At 47.2% G+C, this 22,307-nt stretch overlaps 1 protein-coding gene across 1 annotated transcript in view; it reads right to left on the bottom strand.

The window, feature by feature from the left end:
* LOC122551955 (striated muscle preferentially expressed protein kinase-like) overlaps positions 1 to 22,307 on the bottom strand; it is a 267,850-nt gene that overhangs the window by 49,877 nt on the left and 195,666 nt on the right. The window contains exons 10-17 of the mRNA XM_043694526.1: positions 21,828 to 22,017; positions 18,839 to 19,068; positions 17,445 to 17,564; positions 14,066 to 14,170; positions 8,530 to 8,736; positions 5,078 to 5,201; positions 2,111 to 2,283; positions 17 to 129 (exon numbers count right to left, since the gene is read on the bottom strand). Of these exons, the coding sequence (XP_043550461.1) occupies positions 17 to 129; positions 2,111 to 2,283; positions 5,078 to 5,201; positions 8,530 to 8,736; positions 14,066 to 14,170; positions 17,445 to 17,564; positions 18,839 to 19,068; positions 21,828 to 22,017 (1,262 nt within the window). The remainder of the gene's footprint in view (positions 1 to 16; positions 130 to 2,110; positions 2,284 to 5,077; positions 5,202 to 8,529; positions 8,737 to 14,065; positions 14,171 to 17,444; positions 17,565 to 18,838; positions 19,069 to 21,827; positions 22,018 to 22,307) is intronic.

The raw sequence follows: 22,307 nt of genomic DNA on the forward strand, positions 1-22,307 counted from the left end.
TCACTGAGAGATTTACCTTAAACCAGAGAATGTCTGGTAAGGGTTTCCCTTCGACCACCACAGCCAGTCTTGCTGTCTCCTCTGGCCTCACCACCATGTCCTCCATGATGGACTCAAACCGCGGAGCCTCTGCAACACAACGGCTTTCGCTCAAGAACAGGCGAACAATCCAGAAGCGGGTTTTGGATTCACGGAATTACACTCCCCCACCCCAACTCGCGGAGGGAAATCAGGGCCCTGCACTGAAGGAGGGAACTCTTGTGGGGTCCAAAAAATAACCAAGGGGGACATCCTTCACTTCAGAGCCGTCCCCTCCTCACCTTCGGCACAGACACTCCCTCGCTCGAGAAGGGCACTGGTGTCAGTCATAGCCTCCTGGGTCCTGAGAGGTTGTCGGGATTTGAGCGCTACCCCCCCCACCCCAATCTCCTGACCGTCCCAGTGCCCAAGCTGGTCATAGAAACTCGATGTTGATGCCAGCAGTACCCTTTGTGGACTTTAAACCAGTCTGATCCTTGGTTGGGATCTGAGGGATCTCACCGTCACCATTTCATAGGATCAGGATGGCACAGAAAGAGCCATTCAGCCCATCATTTTGAAGGTGAGCAGGGGAGCTTTACCTAGTATATCCCTTCACGAAAGTGAGAAAACGATGGACTACATGACTGTTCGGTGTCCATGGGCTCACTCTCTGCACACATACATAGTGATGTTTTCTTACTCTGGTGACAACACGTCCGGAAACAAATAGCCAACTGGTGCTCCAGCACCAATTAAATAATGACCAACAGTTAAGGGTAAAGCTCTATTTGTAATGCTGGTGACTGACTGGCTAATCATATCAAGCGGCATGCTCCACACAACGTACTGCGTACACCCAGCCAGTCTGTACTGCTAATACTCAAAACCCTGTCTCCAGCACAGCTGTGATTTAGGCATTGGACAGCATTTGCTGAATAATCCCAAGTATGCTGAGAATGACGTCAGAGCCCTGTTTGCTTTGCTTTTTTATTCATTCATGGGATGACGGCATCCCTGGCCAGGCCAGTATTTATTGCCCATCCATAATTGCCCAGAGGGCAGCTAAGAGTCAACCACATTGCTGTGGGTCTGGAGTTAAATGTAGGCCAGACCAGGTAAGGATGGCAGTTTCCTTCCCTTAAGGACATTAGTGATCCGGAGACTCTTAATTCCAGATATTTAGTGAATTCAAATTTCACCATCTGCTGTGGCAGGATTTGAACCCAGGTCCCCTGAACATTATCTGGGTTGATAGTCCAGTGATAATACCACTAGGCCATTGCCTTCCCTAATTTCAGTAGTCAGTGGGGCTAGCAGTGTGGTGCATTTACACACATTGGAAGCTGTACATATTGATGTAGAGCAACCTGCTCTTTGTGAACTGAAGGACCATGAACACGCACCGAGCCTATATCAACTCAACAAAACAAACAACAGCCCCATTAGATTTGCCGAGGTTTCCAGCACAGAAAAGGGCCATTCAGCCCGTTGAGTCTGTACTCTGTCAAAAATATTCTGGTTTATTTCTCAAGACAACACTTTGAGAAATCAGAGTCAACCAGCCTGGTTTAAATTTAAACAAAGCTCAGCAGTTAACTGTCAGTCATCAACTAATTAGTTGAAAGTGAGGACTGCAGATGCTAGAGATCAGAGTCGACAGTGTGGTGCTGAAAAGGCACAGCCGGTCAGGAAGCATCCGAGGAGCAGGAATGAAGGGATTTTGCCTGAAACGTCGATTCTCTTGCTCCTCGGATGCTGCCTAACGTGCTATGCCTTTCCAGCACTACACTATCAACTAATTGATGTACATTTTCATGGCAACACCTCTACCAATCAGAGTCGACTTGCAAACCAATCAGTGCTCTCTTCCCATGCTGTATAAATATTGTTTTCTCTTTATGTTTGTATTTATTATGTCTGAAGGAGTTTAAGACAAAAATACCAAGAAAATGTGCCTCTTACCATTAAAATTCAATTTCAGGAGGTTTTGTAAAGTTTTTGGAATGTACTAAGGATGTTATAGCAAATGCAAATTCCTCTTATTTGACAGCGACTAATTTCTGAGGAAACAAGGAGAGAAGCTGCATACCTGCCAGAAGCAGAGATATCCGACAAGAATCCTCTCCATGTTCGTTTCTGGCTGTGACCATTATCTCTCCAACATCAGCCTTTCCAACTTTCACAATCTTCAGCATATGTTGATCATCATCAGGCATGCTTAGCTCGTAGACCCGAGGTTTATTGGTCAACTCCACGCCATTCCTGTAGATTGTCAACCAGGTAAGAGTGAGATAATCTCTATAACCAGCATTCCACAGCGTGGCCAGGATTGAAGGGTTTGAGCTACAGGGAGACGCTGTATAGGCTGGGGCTGTTTTTCCTAGAGCATTGGAGGTTTATATAATCATGGGGGGCATGGATAGAGTGAATAGACAAGGTCTCTTCCCTGGGGTGGGGGAGTCCAGAACTAGAGGGCATAGGTTCAATGTGAGAGGGGAAAGAAATGGCTGATGAACTAAATTCATCTGTCTCTGTCTTTGTAAAGAAGAACACTAATAACATGCCAGAAATAATGGGAATCACAGGGCTTAGAGAGAGGGAGGAATGAAGTAAAGCTGTATTAGTACAGAAATGGTGTTGGAGAAATTGATGGAATTGAAGGCTGATAAATTTCCAAGGCCTGATAATCTACATCTCAATCTACTTAAGGAAGTGGCATTAGTAATAGTGGATGCATTGGTGGTCATCTTTGAAGATTCTTTTGATTCTGGAACAGTTCCTACAGATTGGAATTAAGTGAGGATTGCAGATGCTGGAGAGGCAGAGTTGCAACATGTAACGCTGGAAAAGCACAGCAGGTCAGGCAGCATCCAAGGAGCAGGAGAGTTGGCATTTCAGGCATAAGCCCCTCATCAGGAGGAATGTGTGTTTTAGGTGAGGGGGGGCATGCATAAGGGGGCTGAGAGATAGATAGGAGGGTGGGGCTGGGGGGAGGTAGCTTGGAAAGTGATAGGTGGATACAGTTGGGGAGTGATGGTAATAGGTCAGAGTGGAGGCTGGAGCAAATAGGTTAGAAGGAAGGTGGACAGGTCCAGCGGGTGCTGCTGAGTTGGAAGGTTGAATCTGGGATGAGGTAGGGGGGTGGGGAGATGAGGAAATTAGTGAAATCCACATTGATGCCATGTGGTTGGAGGATCCCAAGGCGGAAGACGAGGCATCAACACCAATTTCACCATTTTCCTCATCTTCCCTCCCCCCACCATGTTGTGCTTTTCCTCCTTAAAGACACTTCTCAGGTTCGGCAAAATGTTTTGCTATCTTATCCACTAACCCGGTGTTGAATTATTTTTAAATTTATTCAGAGGATGTGGGCATCACTGGCTGGGCCAGCATTTACTGCCCATCCCCAGTTGTCCCCTTGAGGGGGTGGTGGTGAGCTGCCTTGTTGAACTGCTGCAATCCCACAATGCCCTTAGGTAGGGAATTCCAGGATTTTGACCCAGTGACACTGAAGGAACGGTGATGTATTTCCAAGTCAGGATGCTGAGTGGCTTGGAGGGGAGCTTGCAGGGGGTAGTGTTCCTTCTCGATGGAAGTGGTTGTGGGTTTGGAAGGTGCTGTCTGAGGATCTTTGGCGAATTTCTGCAGCATATCTTGTAGGTGGTACACACTGATGCCACTGAGCATCGGTGGTAGAGGGAGTGAATGCTTTGTTCCGGATGGTGTCAAGCTTCTTGAGTGTTGTTGGGAGTTGCACCCATCCAGGCAAATGGGGAGTATTCCATCACATCAGCCATTATTGAATGGCAGAGCAGACTCGATAGGCTGAATGGCCCAATTTCTGCTCCTTTGTCTTGTAAATGGTGCCTTGTAAATGGTGGACAGGCTTTGAGGAGTCAGGAGGTGAGTTACTCACTGCAGTATTCCCAGCCTCTGACCTGCTCTTGTAGCCATTGTATTTAGCTGGTCCGGTCAGTTTCTGGTCAGTGGTAACCCCCAGGATGTTGATAGTGGGGGAACTCAGTGATGGTGACACCATTGAATGTCAAGGGTGCGGTTAGATTGTCTCTTATTTTCAATGATTATTGCCTGGCATTTGTGTGGCACAAATGTTACTTGCCACTTGTCAGCCCAGCCTGGATATTGTCCAGATCTTGTTGCATTTGAACATGGACTGCTTCAGTATCTGAGGAGTTGCGAATGATGCTAAACATTGTGCAATGATCAGTGAACATGCCCACTTCTGATCTAATGATGGAGGTAAGGTCATTGCTGAAGATGGTTGGCCCTAGGACACTACCCTGAGGAACTCCTGCAAAGATGTCCTGGAGCTGAGATGACTGACCTCCAACAACCACAACCATCAGCTTTGACAAAGGGTCAGTTAGACTCGAAACGTCAGCCCTTTTCTCTCCTTACAGATGTTGCCAGACCTGCTGAGATTTTCCAGCATTTTCTCTTTTGACCACAACCATCTTCCTATGTGCCAGGTGTGACTCCAACCATGGAGAGTTTGCCCTGATACCTATAGATTCCAATTTTACTAGGGATTTTTTATTGAATGAGTGAACTGGATATCAAGCAACTCTCTGCTCTCACATCCAATATTCTTCCCATCCCTTCATTGAGTGGCGGAGAGGCTATGAATCCTGACTCCCCAAAGTCTATCCACTATCTACAGACACAAATCAGGAGTATGAGGGAATGCTCCTCATTTGCCTGGATGAGTGCAGTTCCAACAACACTCAGGAAGCTCGACATCATCCAGGAGAAAGCAGCCCACTTGATTGGCACCACATCCACAACCATCCACTCCCTCCACCAATGATGCTCAGTGGCATCAGTGTATACCATCTACAAGACGCATTGCAGAAATTCACCAAAGATCCTCAGACAGCACCTTCCCAAACCACAACCACTTCCATCTAGAAGGACAAAGGTAGCAGATATATGGGAACACCATTCGCTGTCAGATACAGTGGAATTTCTCTCCAAGCCTGTCTCTGACACTCTCCCACTCACACGCAGAAGCACAGGCAGTGTAGCTTGCTCTTACTTTGTCCATGACACATCTGCCTGTACGTAGTTCAGTGTACAGGTAATACAGCTGCTCTGATCTTCCACTGCAAACACTACATCTGGTTTGTCAATAAAACATGGAACTTCTTCCAGATAGGGACCTGCGGAAAGGATGAAAGAGCCAGTATCAATGTCTGTCCTTGTCAGTCCTCACTCAGCACTCCCAGCTCAGAGCTAGCCAAATCAACTCTGAAGACTTGAAAACAAATGGAGTCCTTACAGTGCAGACAGAGGCCATTCAGCCCATTAAGCCTGCACCAGCCCTCCGAAGAACATCCCAACCAGACCCGTTCCCCCACCCTACCTCTGTAAGCCTGTATTTCCCATGGCTAACCCACCTAGCCTGATCAGAAGTCACACAACACCAGGTTATAGTCCAAGCTTGTGATTTCAAATAAGCCTGTTGGACTATATCCTGGAGTTGTGTGATTTCTGACCTTGTCCATCCCCAGTCCAACACCAGTACCTACACATCATGGCCACCCAGCCTGCACATCCCTGGACACTATGGGCAATTTAGTGTGGTCAACCCACCCTAATCTGCACATCCCTGGGCACAATGGGTAATTTAGCACAGCCAATGCACCCTAACCTGTACATGCCTGGGCACTAAGGGGAATTTAGCATGGACAATCCCATCCTAACCTGCACATCCGTGGACAATTTCGCATGGCCAATTCCACCCTAACCTGCACATCCCTGGACACTATGGGCAGTTTAGCATGACCAATTCACCCTAACTTGTACATCCCTGGGCACAATGGGTAATTTAGCATGGCCAATGCCCCCTAACCTGAACATCCCTGGGCATTATGGGGAATTTAGCATGGGCAATCCCACACTAACCTGCACATCCCTGGATACTATGGGCAATTTAGTCTGGCCAACCCACCCTAATCTGCACATCCCTGGGCACAATGGGTAATTTAGCATGGCCAATGCATCCTAACCTGCACATCCCTGGGCATTATGGAGAATTTAAGCATGGCCAATCCCACGCTAACCTGCACATCCCTGGACACTATGGGGATGGCTAACCCACCCTAACCTGCATATCCCTGGACACTCTGTGCAATTTAGCTTGGTCAACCCACCCTAACCTGCTCATCCCTGGGCACTATGGGGAACTTAGCATGGGCAATCCCACCCTAACCTGCACATCCCTGGACACTATGGGCAATTTCCCATGGCCAATCCACATAACCTGCACATCTTTGGACTGTGAGACGAAACCCATGCAGAAACGGGGAGAATGTGCAGACTCCACACAGACAGCCACCCGAGGCAGGAATTGAACCCAGATCCCTGGTGCTAACAGTGAGACACCGTGACTAGATTCTAAACATACACTTCAGGATGTTGTGAAGTCGGGAATGGTGGTGCAGAAATTACTTTCCAATATTGTCATAGAGAAGCAACACAGACAGAAACAGAAGGAGGCCATTCTGCCCCTCAAAACTAATGCACCAGTCAAGAGCTTTTACTTCGCCTCAACTTTCCTATCTATCCACTGATTCCCTCAATATCCAAAATTATATTGATTTCCGTCCGAATATATCGAACATTGCTTGAGAATGTTTCAAAATTGTAGACTGTGCTGCTGGGAAAAACAACCCTTTCAGTATCTTTTAATTAATTGACTGGATATGGGTGTCACTGGCTGGGCCAGCATTTACTGCCCATTCCTAGTTGCCCACTTGAGAAGGTGGGGATGAGCTGCCATCTTGAACCGCTGCTGTCCATGTGCTGTAGGTAGAACCACAGTGCCATTAGGGAGGGAATTCCAGGATTTTAACCCAGTGTCACTGGAGGATGGATATTTTCAAGTCAGGATCGTGAGTGGTTTGGAGGGGAACTTAAAGATGGTGGTGTTCCCATTTATCTTTTTCTAAAATCACTCACGGGATGTAGGCAACTCCGGCCAGGCAAATATTTATTGCCCATCACTAATTACCCAGAGGGCAGTTAACAATCAACCCCATGGCTGTGGGTTTGGAGTCACGTGTAGGCTAGACTAGGTAAGGATGGCAGCTTCCTTCCCTAAAGGACATGAATAAACCCAATGGGTTTTTCCAACAATCAACAGTGGATTCACAGTCATCATTAGACTCTTAATTCCATAAATAAATTTTATCTATTGAATTCAAATTCCACATCTGCTGTGGCAGGACTTGAACCCAGGCTTCTGGAATGTGAGCTGAGTTTTTGGATTAATAGTTTATTGATAATATTGCTAGGCCATTGTCTCCCCTTATCTGCTGCCCTTGATAGAAGTGGTTGTGGATTTGGAAGGTGCTGTCTGAGGATCTTTGGTGAATTTCTGCAGTGCATCTCGGAGATAGCACACACTACTGCTACTGAGATCTACCCTTGTTAAGATCTCAAGAATTTTGCACATTTGATCTAAACTCCAGACAATGTGGAACTTTTGAGAGCGCAATGCTGACTTTGAAATGAAACTGTGAGTGCCAGAGCAGATCTGTGCTCCGCTATTGGGAGTGTCTTCTCCGTATCAATTCTGTTGATCTCCAAAGATCTCAACCAGGTCATTCTTGATTCTAAAGGATACAGCACTAAGCCATTTCAATGCTTCCTGACTAGCATAACTTCTCAGTTCCAGTGTAATCCTATTAAATAAGGGTTGGCACGGTGGCTCAGTGGTTAGCACTGCTGCCTCACAGCACCAGGGACTCAGTGCGGAGTTTTCACATTCTCCCTGTGTCTGCGTGGGTTTCCTCCCACAGTCCAAAGATGTGCAGGTTAGGTGGGTTAGCCATGTGAAATGCAGAGTTACAGGGATAAGGTAGGAAAATCGACGTTTCAGGCAAAAGCCCTTCATGAGTCCTGATGAAGGACTTTTGCCCGAAACGTCGATTTTCCTATTCCTCGGATGCTGCCTGACCTGCTGTGCTTTTCCAGCACCACTCTAATCTAGACTCTGATTTCCAGCATCTGCAGTCCTCACTTTTGCTACAGGGATAGGGTAGGCAAGTGGATCTGGGGGGGACACTCTTCGGAGGGTTGGTGTGGACTCAATGGGCTGCTTCCACAGTGTGGGGGAATTCTTAAAACAAATCGAGATTGAACTTTACCTCGTGCTTCTTACTACTTTTCTCAATATGGAGACCAGAACTGCATAGCACACAGACTGCAGCGCTTCAAGAAGGCAGCTCACCCTCACCTTCTCAAGGGCCACCAGGGACGCATAATAAATACTGACCCAGCCAGCGATACCCATTTCCGGTAAAAAGGATAAAACTGTCCATTGTGATCGAACGAAAGTCTGGTATAAGTTTAACTGCTTTGCATTCCATTCATTGAGAAAGGAAGCCAGTCCTAGGTTTTGTTTTTAGATGTGTCACTTCGTTCCCTTCTCCCCTGCCCGTGTGATATTCTGTCACCCAGTCACACTGCAGATGGGCTGCTTACCTCTGTCCAATAGTTTAACAAGCTCTGAGATGGGAGAGGGCTTGCTGCAGCTCTTTGATGTGGTGCTCTGGATCCTGAATACGTACTGGATGCCTTTGTTCAGCGATTGGATGGTATAGCTGGTGTCCTTGATGTTGGCTTTCAGGACGTGCCACTGGTGTGTGCCCACCACCTGGCTTTGAATAACATAGGTCAGTGTGGCAGGATCTGCAAAGTAAGAGGGGAGAACCATCACCAACGTGCACTCACTCTCACACACACTCATACACGCACTCATCCACCCGCTCTTACACACACACTCACCCACAAACACACACTCTCATATTGCCCACACATTCTCTTTCTCATACTGACGCACACACACTGTCTCTCGTACTGACACACATACACTCTCTTGTACTGACACACACACACTCTCTCGTACTGACACATATGCACACACGCTCTCATATTGACACATACACGCTCTCGCATACTGACACACACACACACACACACACGCACAAAAAATGGGTGCAGGTCGAGGGGGCAGTTTATAATAATGAATTCTTGACTCAGTGTTCCTGAGGTCACAGTTAGAATGTGGGTTTCTGACCTCTACTTCGGAAGATTGGAAAATATTGCAGGGAGTTTCCAGATCCTAGTTTTCCATGTCTCGTTGATTAGTACAGTATGATCAATGGGGTAAATCATCTACTGGTGGGTGGGTGGGTGAGTGTGTCCAGCTGTGGTCTAACTAATGTCTTGTATAGTTTTGGCAAAACGTCCCCTTTTTTAAACCTATTTCTTTTGTAATAAAGGTGCACATTCCACTTGCCTTCCCTGTTACCCATTGAACTTGGATGTTACCTTTTAGTGATTTATCCACAAGGATTCCCAAACCACTTTGTTGTGTAGCTTTCTGCAGTCTTTCAGCACTTAAATAATATTCAGCTCCTCTGTTGTTCCTGCCAATGTGAATAACCTCACATTTTCTCAATCATATTCCAACTGCTAAAGTTTTGCCCCTTCACTTCCCCTGTCCATATCCCTCTGCAGAGTCTTTGCATCATCCTTACCACTGGCCTTCCCACCTATTTCTGTACCTTTCACAAACCTGGCGATAGTACGTTCCCTTGCCTCATCCAGGTTATTATATATATTGTAATGTCTTTGGTGGGGGGGTTCGATAAAGTCTCTCCTTTGAGCCTTAAGACACCAAAGACCAATCCCTGAAGCTGCTGCAAATACCAGCTGAAGCAGGAGGAGACAGGACATGGAGAGAAGGAGCAGGTTCTTTCATCGACTGGATGTGACTGACAAGTGATGCACAGGGACTCTGTTTTGGGACCTCATCCATTCACAAGATTTATTAATAATGTAGATGATGGAATATTTAGAGAAATCAATGGATTTGGGGCTCTTGTGGAAAAATGGTTTTGAGAAAGAGGATCTGCTGTGATCTAGCTGAGTGGCAGAGCAGTCCTGATGGGCTGAATGGACTCTTCTATCTCCTATGAAGTGAAATCCCCTTGTAATATAACAGCAGTGGTGACTAACTTGTGCAGGGCAAAAGAATGGTGCCAATGATCATGCCAATTGTTCTTTGTGATGTTGATCAAAAGGGTAAAGAATGTCAGTGTCACCAAGGAGAGCTACCATGCCCTTGTTTCTATCTTTTATAGTCACCCAGATTTGGATGTGAACATGGGAGGTGCAGTTAGTAAGTTTGCAGATGATACCAAAACTGGAGGTGTAGTAGACAGCGAAGAAGGTTACCTCAAATTACAAAGGGATCTTGATCAGATGGGCCATTGGGCTGAGGAGAGGTGGATGGAGTTTAATTTAGATAAATGTGAGGTGCTGCATTTTGGAAAAGCAAATCTTAGCAGGACTTATACACTTAATGGTAAGGTCCTAGGGAGTGTTGCTGAACAAAGAGACCTTGGAGTGCAGGTTCATAACTCCTTGAAAGAGAATTCACAGGTAGCTAGGATAGTGAAGAAGGCGTTTGGTATGCTTTCCTTTACTGGTCAGTGCATTGAGTACAGGAGTTGGGAGGTCATGTTGCAGCTGTACAGGACATTGGTGAGGCCACTTTTGGAATATTGTATGCAATTCTGGTCTCCCTCCTATAGGAAGGATGTTGTGAAACTTGTAAGGATTCAGAAAAAAATGACCTTATGGAGGATTATAAAATCATGAGAGACATGGATAGGATAAATAGACAAGGCCTTTTCCCTGGGATGGGGAAGCTCAAAACTAGAGGGCATAGGTTTAGGGTGAGAGGGGAAAATTTAAAAAGGACCTAAAGGGCAACTTTTCACACAGGGTGGTGTGTGTATGGAATGAGCTAACAGAGGAAGTGGTGGAGGCTGGTACAATTGCAGCATTTAAAAGGCATCTGGATGGGGACATGAATAGGAAGGGTTTGGAGGGATATGGGTCAGGTGCTGTTAAATGGGACTAGATTAGGTTAGGATGTCTGGTCGGCAAGGATGAGTTGGAGCTGAAAATGTGTTTCAGAAAAAAATGACCTTATGGAGGATTATAAAATCATGAGAGACATGGATAGGATAAATAGACAAGGCCTTTTCCCTGGGATGGGGAAGCTCAAAACTAGAGGGCAGAGGTTTAGGGTGAGAGGGGAAAATTTAAAAAGGACCTAAAGGGCAACTTTTCACACAGGGTGAAAAGGGCTCATGCCCGAAACGTCGATTCTCCTGCTCCTTGGATGCTGCCTGACCTGCTGCGCTTTTCCAGCAACACATTTCCAGCTCTGATCTCCAGCATCTGCAGTCCTCACTTTCTCCTAAAGGATGAGTTGGACCCAAGGGTCTGTTTCCGTGCTGTACATCTCTATGACTCTAAAAGGGCAAATGGTACCTTGATCACATTCCCAGCTGACAGACGGAATGTCCAGCAGCGCAGCACACCCACATTACCAAAGGCCCATCACGGGAGATGAGCATCGTTGGCTAGGCCAGCATTTGTTACCCATCCCTAATTGTCCCAGATAGAAGTTAAGCGTCAACCACATTGCTCTGAGTCTGGAATCGCATCTAAACCAGACTAGACCACCCTCCCCAAACCCCACACCCTGACAGGATATCAGTGAACCAGATGGGCTTTTCCTTTATGGGTGTTGACAGTGATTCTTCAGAACCAATCTTTATTCCTGATTTTTTTGGCAGGGGGGCATTGGATTCAAATTTTTAACCATCTACCAGGATGGGATTCAAACACATCTCCCCTGGAGCGATAACCCAGGGCTCTGGATTACTAGCCCAGGGACACTACCACCTAGAACATAGAACATAGGACATTACAGCGCAGTACAGGCCCTTCGGCCCTCGATGTTGTGCCGCCCTGTCATACTAATCTGAAGCCCATCCCACCTACACTATTCCATGTACGTCCATATGCCTGTCCAATGACGACTTAAATGCACTTAAACTTGGCGAATCTACTACCGTTGCAGGCAAAGCATTCCATACCCTTACTACTCTCTGAGTAAAGAAACTACCTCTGACATCTGTCTTATACCTATCTCCCCTCACTTTAAAGTTGTGTCCCCTCGTGTTTACCGTCCCCATACTTGGATAAAGGCTCTGCCTGTCCACCCTGTCTAACCCTCCGATTATCTTGTATGTCTCTATTAAGTCACCTCTCAACCTTCTTCTCTCTAATGAGAACAGGCTCAAGGCCCTCAGCCTTTCCTTGTAAGACATTCCTTCCATACCAGGCAACATCCTAGTAAATCTCCTCTGCACCCTTTCCAAAGCTTCCACATCCTTCTTATAATGCGGTGGCCAGAACTGTATGCAATACTCCAAGTGTGGCCGTACCAGAGCTTTGTACAGCTGTAGCATAACCTCATGGTTCCAGAACTCAGTCCCTCTACTAATAAAGGCCAAGACACTGTATGCCTTCTTAACAACCCTGTCAATCTGGGTGGCAACTTTCAGGGATCTGTGTACATGGACACCGAGATCTCTCTGCTCATCTGCACTCCCAAGAATCTTACCATTAGCCCAGTACTTTGCATTCCGATTACTCCGTCCAAGGTGTATCACCTCACACATGTCCACGTTAAACTCAGCCCAGCTCTGCATCCTATCTATGTCTCTCTGCAACCTACTACATCCCTTGTCACTATCCACAACTCCACCGACCTTAGTGTCGTCTGCAAATTTATTATCCCTGTCCTGGGATGTCTATGCATTGAACTCTTTCAAGGGTGGGGGGGACTTGAACCCACAAACCTCTGACTGATTGTTGATGTACTTTCAGAGATTCTAAAAGCAGGGAGGAAGCAGACTCCCTTCAGCCCATCGAGTCAACCACCACAAAATACCACGACCTACACCAGTCCCACTTTCTCACATTAGGACCAGAGGCTTGAATGTTATGATACCTCAAGAGTTTATCCAAGTACATTTTAAAGGTTCTGAGGTTTCCCGCCTCAACTACTCTCCCAGGCAGTGCATTCCAGACTCCCACTATTCTCTGGTTGAAAAAGGTTTCCTCAAATCCCCTCTAAACCTCCTGCCTTTTACTTTAAAGTGATGCCCCTTTGTTTCTGACCCTTAGACTTTCCTGGTAAATAAGGCAAGGTGACAGACTAAGTCAGACCGAAGCAGCAAAGATTGTTCCCAGCTTGATACTCAAAGGGAAAGAAGCCTCAATATGTCAGGGAGGGAGCTCTCCCACCCTGAATATCCTCCGAATCTGCTGTCCCTCATAGGAATTGCTCATGTGAGAACAAAACCACAAGATCAGGATAATGGGTTGGGATGAGGAGAATTTAATTCTGTCCCAGAGTAATTAATCTTTGAGATTCCCTGTCCCGGACAGCTAGGGATTCTCTGGCATCGAATGTATTTAAGGCTCAGAGGGTCAGATTTTGGTTGTTCTGGGAATTGAGAGGACACAGCGAGTGGGAGGGAAACTGGAGCTGAGTCCCAAGATCAGCCAGAATCATATCAAAAGGCAGAACAAGCTCAATGGGCCGAAACGTCTACTACTGCTTCCATTTCTTAAGAATTTATATGAAAACAGAGTAAAGGGAGCTGTCCTAGGAGTGTTTGATGGTGACACTGTAGAGGAGCTTTACTCTGTATCTATCCCATGCTGTTCCTGTCATGGGAGTGTTTGATGGGGGACAGTATAGAGGGAGCTTTACTCTGTATCTAACCCCATGCTGTCCCTGTCCTGGGAGTGTTTGATGAGGGACAGTGTAGAGGGAGCTTTACTCTGTATCTAACCCTGTGGTGTCGCTGTCCTGAGAGTGTTTGATGGGGACAGTGTAGAGGGAGCTTTACTCTGTAACTAACCCTGTGGTGTCGCTGTCCTGGGAGTGTTTGATAGGGACAGTGTAGAGGGAGCTTTACTCTGTATCTAACCCTGTGGTGTCGCTGTCCTGGGAGTGTTTGATGGGGGACAGTGTAGAGGGAGCTTTACGAAGTAGCTCACCTTATCCCTGGGAGTGTTTGATGGGGTTCACAGAGAGTTTACACACATACATGATGCCACTGTGGTTTTTGTTGAGTGTTACCTATCGATGGGTCGAGTTTCTTGGGTTTGTTCCATTGGAGAGTCACAGTCCTGCCCGTCACTGCCACCACCACAGCGGGACCATTGGGTGGGTCCGGGATCACATCTGGATCACAGTGAAGAGAGAAGCAGAAACATTTCATCAGCAACTCGCCCATCATTCAACACAGCATCAGGAATCTCCAAAGGACAAACTACACAAAGAATCACTCAGGGAAACAAGCCAGTTCCTACCTCAGTGACAGAGGACATGGCCATGCAGGGACTGACGGTGCCATGGCCCACCTGCCAAACACCTTCAGGAAGCACAGAAACATAACACCCCAGCCAGGCGGACAGGTGAAGGACAGTGCTTACTCAACACATAAACAGCCACACTGCACTCAACCCCCAATTCCTTGATTAGATTCCAGTTTGTAACTCACTTCTGGGTGTCTGTTATTCGACATTTGGACCATCCCGAACCCCTTAATTAGATTCCAATCTGTAACTCATCCCCGGGATCTGTTATTCTACATAAAAACCATCCCAAACACCTCGATTAGATTCCAGTCTGTAACTCACTCCTGGGTATCTGTTATTCGATATATAGACCACCTGAAACCCTTGATTAGATTCCAGTCGTGACTCACTCCCAGATACCTGTTATTCTATAAATATACCACCCTGAATCCCTCGATTAGCTTTCAGTCTTTAACGCCCTCCCGTTGCTGTATAATTTGATGCCATTCACTGGTTTATTAGGAGACAAAGACATGTCGAGGAGTCTGGGATTTTGACATTCCCAGCACAAAGCAGGAGAAGCAATATTCCATTTATTACCATGTTCCAAATTGATTCTGTCTCTATTTATAACTGTATTACTGAGTAATTTAATTCAATCCTCTTTCACTCCTGATCTGCAGCCATTTACGTCATGACTTTGGCTTTGGGCCATAAACCTCATTAAAGACCATGACAAGCAGCAAGCAGGAATTAACCGAACGTCCACTGAGCACACAGCAGCTCAAAGTCAACTTATTAGACATGTGGATTAGGACACACATCCCATAGAGTTACACACATCAAGTCAGTACTGGGGCACTCAGTCCCTGTTTTACACACACACACACATGCATAGAGTCAGTGCTGGGGCACTCAGTCCCTGTTACACACACATGCATAGAGTCAGTGCTGGGGCACTCAGTCCCTGTTACACACACACACACATGCATAGAGTCAGTGCTGGGGCACTCAGTCCCTGTTACACACACACACACATGCATAGAGTCAGTGCTGGGGCACTCAGTCCCTGTTACACACACACACACATGCATAGAGTCAGTGCTGGGGCACTCAGTCCCTGTTACACACACACACGTACACACAGAGTCAGTGCTGGGGCACTCAGTCCCTATTTTACACAAACACACACGTACACACAGAGTCAGTGCTGGGGCACTCAGTCCCTGTTACACATACACACACGTACACACAGAGTCAGTGCTGGGGCACTCAGTCCCTGTTTTACACACACACACACACAGAGTCAGTGCTGGGGCACTTAGTCCCTGTTACACCCACACATACACACACAGTCAGTGCTGGGGCACTCAGTCCCTGTCACATACACACACAGTCAGTGCTGGGGCACTCAGTCCCTGTCACACACACACACATACACACAGAGTTAGTGCTGGGGCACTCAGTCCCTGTCACACACACCCACACAAAAGCACAGAGTCAGTGCTGGGGCACTCAGTCCCTGTCACACACACAGAGTCAGTGCTGGGGCACTCAGTCCCTGTCTCACACACATACACACACACACACACACACACACACAGTCAGTGTTGGGGCACTCAGTCCCTGTCTCACACACACACACATACACACAGAGTCAGTGCTGGGGCACTCAGTCCCTGTTACACACACATACACACAGTTAGTGCTGGGGCATTCAGTTCCTGTTACACACACACACACAGACACACAACAGTCAGTGCTGGGGCACTCAGTCCCTGTCTCACACACATACACACAGAGTCAGTACTGGGGCACTTAGTCCCTGTTACACATACACACAGAGTCAATGCTAGGGCACACAGTCCCTGTTACACACACAGTGTCAGTACTGGGTCACTCAGTCCCTGTTTTTCACACACACATATCCACACAACCCCTGTTTCTCTCTCTCTCTCACATTCACACACACAGTCAATGCTAGGGCACTCAGTCCCTGTATCATACACACACACACAGTCACACAGTCAGGGCTGGGATACTCAGTCAGTTTGGCAATGTCAGTGGGAGCAGTGGGAGGGTGGGGGGGGATAGGAATGGCAGATGAGGGGGAATGGAAGTTGGTAACAAGGCAATGGGGTGACCTTCAATGACCCACGCTCTTGGCCATGCCCTGTGTTTCTTATATCCAGGGAGTCCATCTCTGGTTGGACAAATCTGACCGGGTTGGGGTGCGAGTGGGGAAGGTGCTAAGGCAATGTGAATGGGGTCAGTGGATGGAAAGCAACTGTGTGGGGGGATGGAGTGGATGGAGCAGATGTGACACCCTCCCAGTTATTCTGCTCTGATTCTGCACCCACCTTCTTTCCCTCCATCTGGCAGATGGTCACCATCCTGAGCAGCTACACCCTCATTCGCGGAGGGTTGATGGGAAGGGATGTGAACCAGAACAGGTCAGAGTGTGAAACTGCAGATCATGGGTCAGTGGGTTTACCTATGGGGCTTTGAATGATTGGAAACCTATTCTATTGGTGTAACTTATTATTTCCATGATTCCACTAATATAGAAGAATGACTGTGGTTCCAAAGACTGAAGGATACAAAGGAAACAGGGGAGTAAGCAGGAACAGGGGGCTGAGTTACATGGTCAGCCATGATCGTACAGAATGGTGGAGCAGGCTGGAAGGGCCGAATAGCCTACTCCTGCTCCTATTTTCCATGTGTTTATGTTGCTAGAGAGGAAACAGAGAGAACATTTCCTCTTGTGGGAAACAGCATAACTTGAGTCCATCAGTATGAAGCTAGTCACCAAGAAATCCCTACGGAGAATCGAGAAAATTCTCCTTACCCGGTCGATGATGAGCTCACTCACTCCCGCCTGTGGGAAGTCAATATTCACACCAGTGTTCAGCGGAGACTCAATGAGGAACATTCGAGGGAAATGACAGGGAAGGGTTACACACTGATCGTGTTTGATGTGGAAAGATGGGAGGAGGCTCGAGTGGGACAGAAAGGCCAGTTGGGACAGGTGGGGCCGAATGGCCTACCTCTGTGCTGCGGACTGAGATCTATTGGCTGCTGGGAGTTAGTAACAGTCATGCTGCTGGGTTATGGGGTTGCCACTGAGTATGCCAGTCACAGTCGGGACAGGATCTTACCGGATACATATACGTGGGCGTAGCTGGTGGCCTTCCCCACCTTGTTGGCTATGACACTTTTATATACTCCTGCGTGAGAATGGTCAGCACAGCGAATGACCAAGCGATGGATGTCTTTATCTGTGGCGGAGAGAAGCCAATGATGATGAAACCGTTAAAAAGGCATGAGGTGGGCAGCAAGCAGGGACGGGTGGGGAGGGGAGGTGACCTCTCTCAGTCAGTGGGGCATTTTGTGCCTGACCGTGACCTCTGACCCATGCCCTGCCAGGTCAGCTGACCTCACCTCGGGCACCATGTGACCCATGACCCACCTCATGGTCAGAGAGCCTTTGGGTGTTCGGCCATTGACAGGAGGCAGTGAATGCTGGATAGGCCTACTCCTGCTCCTGGTCCGTATTCTCTTTGCTCTGCGCAAACAGTCAAAATTCCAGAATGTTCCACAAGCACTGGATCACCCGTTATGATCCAGAAAGGTATGTCAAGGAGTCGAGGATGGAAAGGGCCATGAATGATTCTGAGAGCTTTGATGGGAGTCCCTCAGTTGTTGATGATGGTTGAGCTGTTGGATGTAGTAATGGGAGTGACTGAGTGGGTTGTTTGGCCATTTCAGAGGCAGGTGAGAGTCACCCTCACAGCTGCACGTCTGGAGTCACATGTAGGCCAGACCAGGTGAGGATGGTAGTTTCCTTCCCTCAAGGACATTAGTGAACCAGATGGAGTTTTACAATCAGCATGTTTCCATGTTCACTGATTCCATGTTTTTAAAAAAACTGATTTCAAGTTTCACCGTCTGCTATGGTGGGATTCAAACCCATTACAGAACTCCAGCAATTTTTGTTTCTGCAAACGTACTGATCAGATCATCTACATTTTTATGCAAATCATTTATAAATATCATAAACAAGAGAGGGCTGAAGGAACCTCTGGTTTTCTGTCTTGTCTGAAATACTGTCACGTGACAACTGTATTTTGTATTCATTCCCAGAATGTGGATGTCACTGACCAAGCCAGTGTTTATTACCCAGAGGGCAGTTAAAACTCAACCACACATGGCTGTAGGTCTGGAGTCACATAGAGGCCAGATCAGGTAAGGATGGCAGTTTCCTTCCCTAAAGGACATTAGTGACCCAGATGGGTCTTACCCCACCAATCATTATCAGTAAATTCAGATTTAATTAAAAAATTATTGTTGATCTCCAATCCCACAGGATTTGAAGCCGGATCACCAAACATTAGCAGAGTGTCTGGATGATTAGTCTAGTGATAATACCACTAATCCATTGCCCTACCCAATGGCCTCTTACATCCTGACAAAATTCAAGCTAACCACGGCCACTAGTACACAGCCTTGTCTGTTAGCGCCTCCCCCTGGAGGTTCGAGTGAGTGTACATACACTGTGTCATTCTCCTCTCGTCTGTACTGTCCAGCTTGTGACCATTATGATACCAGGTGATGGCAGGATAGGGCAGCCCCGTCACCTGGCACTCCAGCACCGCATCCTTGCCTTCCGTCACTTCCACATTCTGGATGGGTTTAATGAAGTCCGGCATGGTGAAGCGCTCAGTCTCGTTTTCCGGAACTTCCGGCTCCTCGGGGATTGATGGCATCTTCTCCAGTTTGGCCCTAGGGACAGAGGAGAGAAGGTGAGGGGCAGTTGTTAAGAGTTCTGAGGGCAGCAAGGGTCACAGGGCAAGGGGGGGGAAAGCAGGGCAAAGGCACTGAGCTAAGGGAATGGCCTTAGCCCTATTGTCGCTAGCCTATTAATCCAGAACCCCGAGTAACATTCTAGGGACCCAGGTTCAAATCCCATCATGGCTGAATTCTATAAAAATCCTTTAATGGGCTCTGCAAGTAAGTTAATCACCTGAGGGAACACAGGTCAATGTGAGGATTCTCAGTCTGTAATTTATGTATGTTAGAAGGCTGAGGATGATCTGATTGAAAGGGCTGGATAGGCACAATGGATTTACTGCCTGCTGAAACATGGACACAAGTTGATGAAGGTAGAGCAGTTTTTGTGCGTATATGGATTTTAGCAAGGCTTCTGATAAGGTTCTCCATGGTAGGCTCATTCAGAAAGTAAGGAGGCATGGGATAGAGGGAAACCTATCTGTCTGGATACAGACTTGGCTGGCCCATAGAAGACAGAGGGTGGTAGTAGATGCAAAGTACTCAGCCTGGAGCTCGGTGACCAGTGGTGCTCCGCAGGAATCAGTTCTGGGACCTCTGCTCGTTGTGATTTTTATAAATGTCTAGGATGAGGAAGTGGAAGGGTGGGTTAGTAAGTTTGCCGATGACACAAAGGGTGATGGAGTGGTGGATAGTGTGGAGGGCTGTTGTAGGTTGCAACGGGACATTGACAGGATCCAGAACTGGGCTGATAAATGGCAAATGGAGTTCAACCTGGGAAAGTGTGAAGTTGTTCACTTTGGATGGTCAAATTTGAATCCAAAATATAGGGTTAAAGACAAGGTTCTTGGCAGTGTGGAGGAACAGAGGGATGTTGGGGTCCATGTCCATAGATCTCTCAAAGTTGCCACCCAGTTTGATAGGGTTGTTAAGAAGGTGTATTGTGTGTTGGCTTTCATTAGCAGGGGGATTAAGTTTAAGAGCCACGAAGTTATGCTGCAGCTCTATAGAGCCCTGGTTAGACCACACTTGGAATATTGTGTTCAGTTCTGGTCGCCTCATGAAAGGATGCTTTAGAGAGCGTGCAGAGGAGATTTGCAGGATGCTGCCTGGCCTGGAGGGCATGTCTAATGAAGAAAGTTTGAGGAAGCTAGGGCTTTTCTCATTGGAGCAAAAACGGATGAGAAGTGAATTGATAGAGGTGTATAAAATGGTGAGAGGCATAGATAGGGTGGATAGCCAGAGACATTTTCCCAGGGCTGAAGGGGGCATAATTCTAAGATAATTGAAGGAAGGTTTAGGGAGATGTCAGAGGTAGATTCTTTATTCAGACAGTGATGGGTGTGTGGAATGCACTCTCAGCATCAGATACATTAGGGAAATTTAAACGACTCTTGGATAGGCATATGGATGATAGTACAATGAAGGATATGTAGGTTAGTCTGATCTTAGAGTAGGATAAAAGGTTGGCACAACATCAAGGGCCAAAGGGCCTGTACTGTGCTGTACTGTTCGACATTCTATATTTTAAGTGATCAATTACCACAGACACTTGGACACAAGGGATCTGTTGACCACCAAAACTCAGGCCCACAGGATCTACTGACCATCATGGACCCAGACACAGCTGATCTAATGACTACAGACAGTCAAACACATTGAGTCCTGTGTCTGTAGAAATTGAGACACAAGGGATCTACTGTAGCTGACTGAAAGGATCTATGCACCTTGTAATTCCAGACACTGATCAGTAAAACTCAGACTTGCAGGATCCTTTGCTACTGGGAATTCAGATTTGAGAGATCTATTAACAATATAAACTCAAACACGGTACAGGTCATTTTGCAATAACACGTGATTCGCTAATGCAAACTTGCTGTAACATGATTGACGCAGTGTGAACCCTGTTTCTAAAGCACAAGGTTTTAAAACGTGTGTTGACTGTAACACGATTACATCACCAACACTTTAAGCATTGTTTCTAAGGTGTGATTTTTCTATAACCCGGGGTTGCACGAGAACACAACCATTGTGTTATAGAAGAACAAGCTGTAGATCAACTGGCCACAAAATTCCAGGCCTGAAGGATCTCTTGATCCTAGAAACTTGAGATTGTGGGACAAACTGATCACAAAAACCCACCCTTGAGGGATGTGCTAAATATGAGAAATGAGTGTGACTGAAGTGGAGTCTCCATATCTGGCCCAGCCTCAATAGAGTCTGACCAGAGAGGAAGGCCTTCCCATGACCTCAGGAACACCAACGATCCTGCAGAATCCTGCCCAAGTGCTAACAATGGAGATCTCCACATGACATGGTGCTTCATACGAGCGATTGTGTGGAGCTCCTTCCTCAGGCAGACCGGTGTAACATAGAGGGCATGCTGCACTAGCAGAGGTACTGTCCATCAGCTGAGGTGACAAATGGAGGCCCTTTCCCCCACCTTCCCTCAGAATTGGACAAATAGACATCTCAGTCATTTCAGGGTCGCCCTACTCTCCTGGGCCAACAGTGACCCTCAATCAACCCCACTAGAAAATAAAATGACTCCTTGGTCATTTCTCTTCAAGACATTAGTGAAATCTTGCTGTGCACTAATGTGGTGCAGTATTTCCCACAGTGCAACAGTGTGACTGCACTCTCACAGTACCTCATTGGCTCTCAGAAGCTTCCGGACTGCCTGAGGTGGTATAAGGCGCAATGGAAATGCATTTGTGCCCTATACTGAAGCCTACTCTCTGCTGTTTCCTTACATTGGTGAGGAGACCACTGGGCGAGGCTCTTCAACATAGAGGTCAGCTGAGCAGAAGGCGTCACCATGAGGGTTCTGGGCAATAGCAGCGTACTCGCCCTCATTCTCGCTGACTGCGTGAAGGATGATCAGTGAGTGGAAGCCCTGGTCCCGCACAATACGCAGCTCCTCCGTCTCCACCACCCGCTCACCTGCCGAACAGAGAAATAGGACATCAGAGCACTTTAATGGTCATTACCGCTGAAGACAGGGAGTGAGAGAGTGTGGGCAAGAGAGAGGGAAAAAGGCAAAGAGCAAGAGAGAGAGGGAGAGTGGGCAAGTGAGAGGGAAAAAGGCAGAGAGGGAGAGTGGGCAAGGGAGAGGAAAAGACAGAGACAGGGAGAGTGGGCCAGAGAGAGGGAAAAAGGCAGAGAGAGAGTGGGCAAGCGAGAGGAATAAAGGCAGAGAGAGAGGGAGAGTGGGCAAGGGAGAGGGAAAAGGC

Source organism: Chiloscyllium plagiosum, chromosome 7 (assembly GCF_004010195.1).
Source record: "Chiloscyllium plagiosum isolate BGI_BamShark_2017 chromosome 7, ASM401019v2, whole genome shotgun sequence".
Classification (NCBI taxonomy): domain Eukaryota; kingdom Metazoa; phylum Chordata; class Chondrichthyes; order Orectolobiformes; family Hemiscylliidae; genus Chiloscyllium; species Chiloscyllium plagiosum.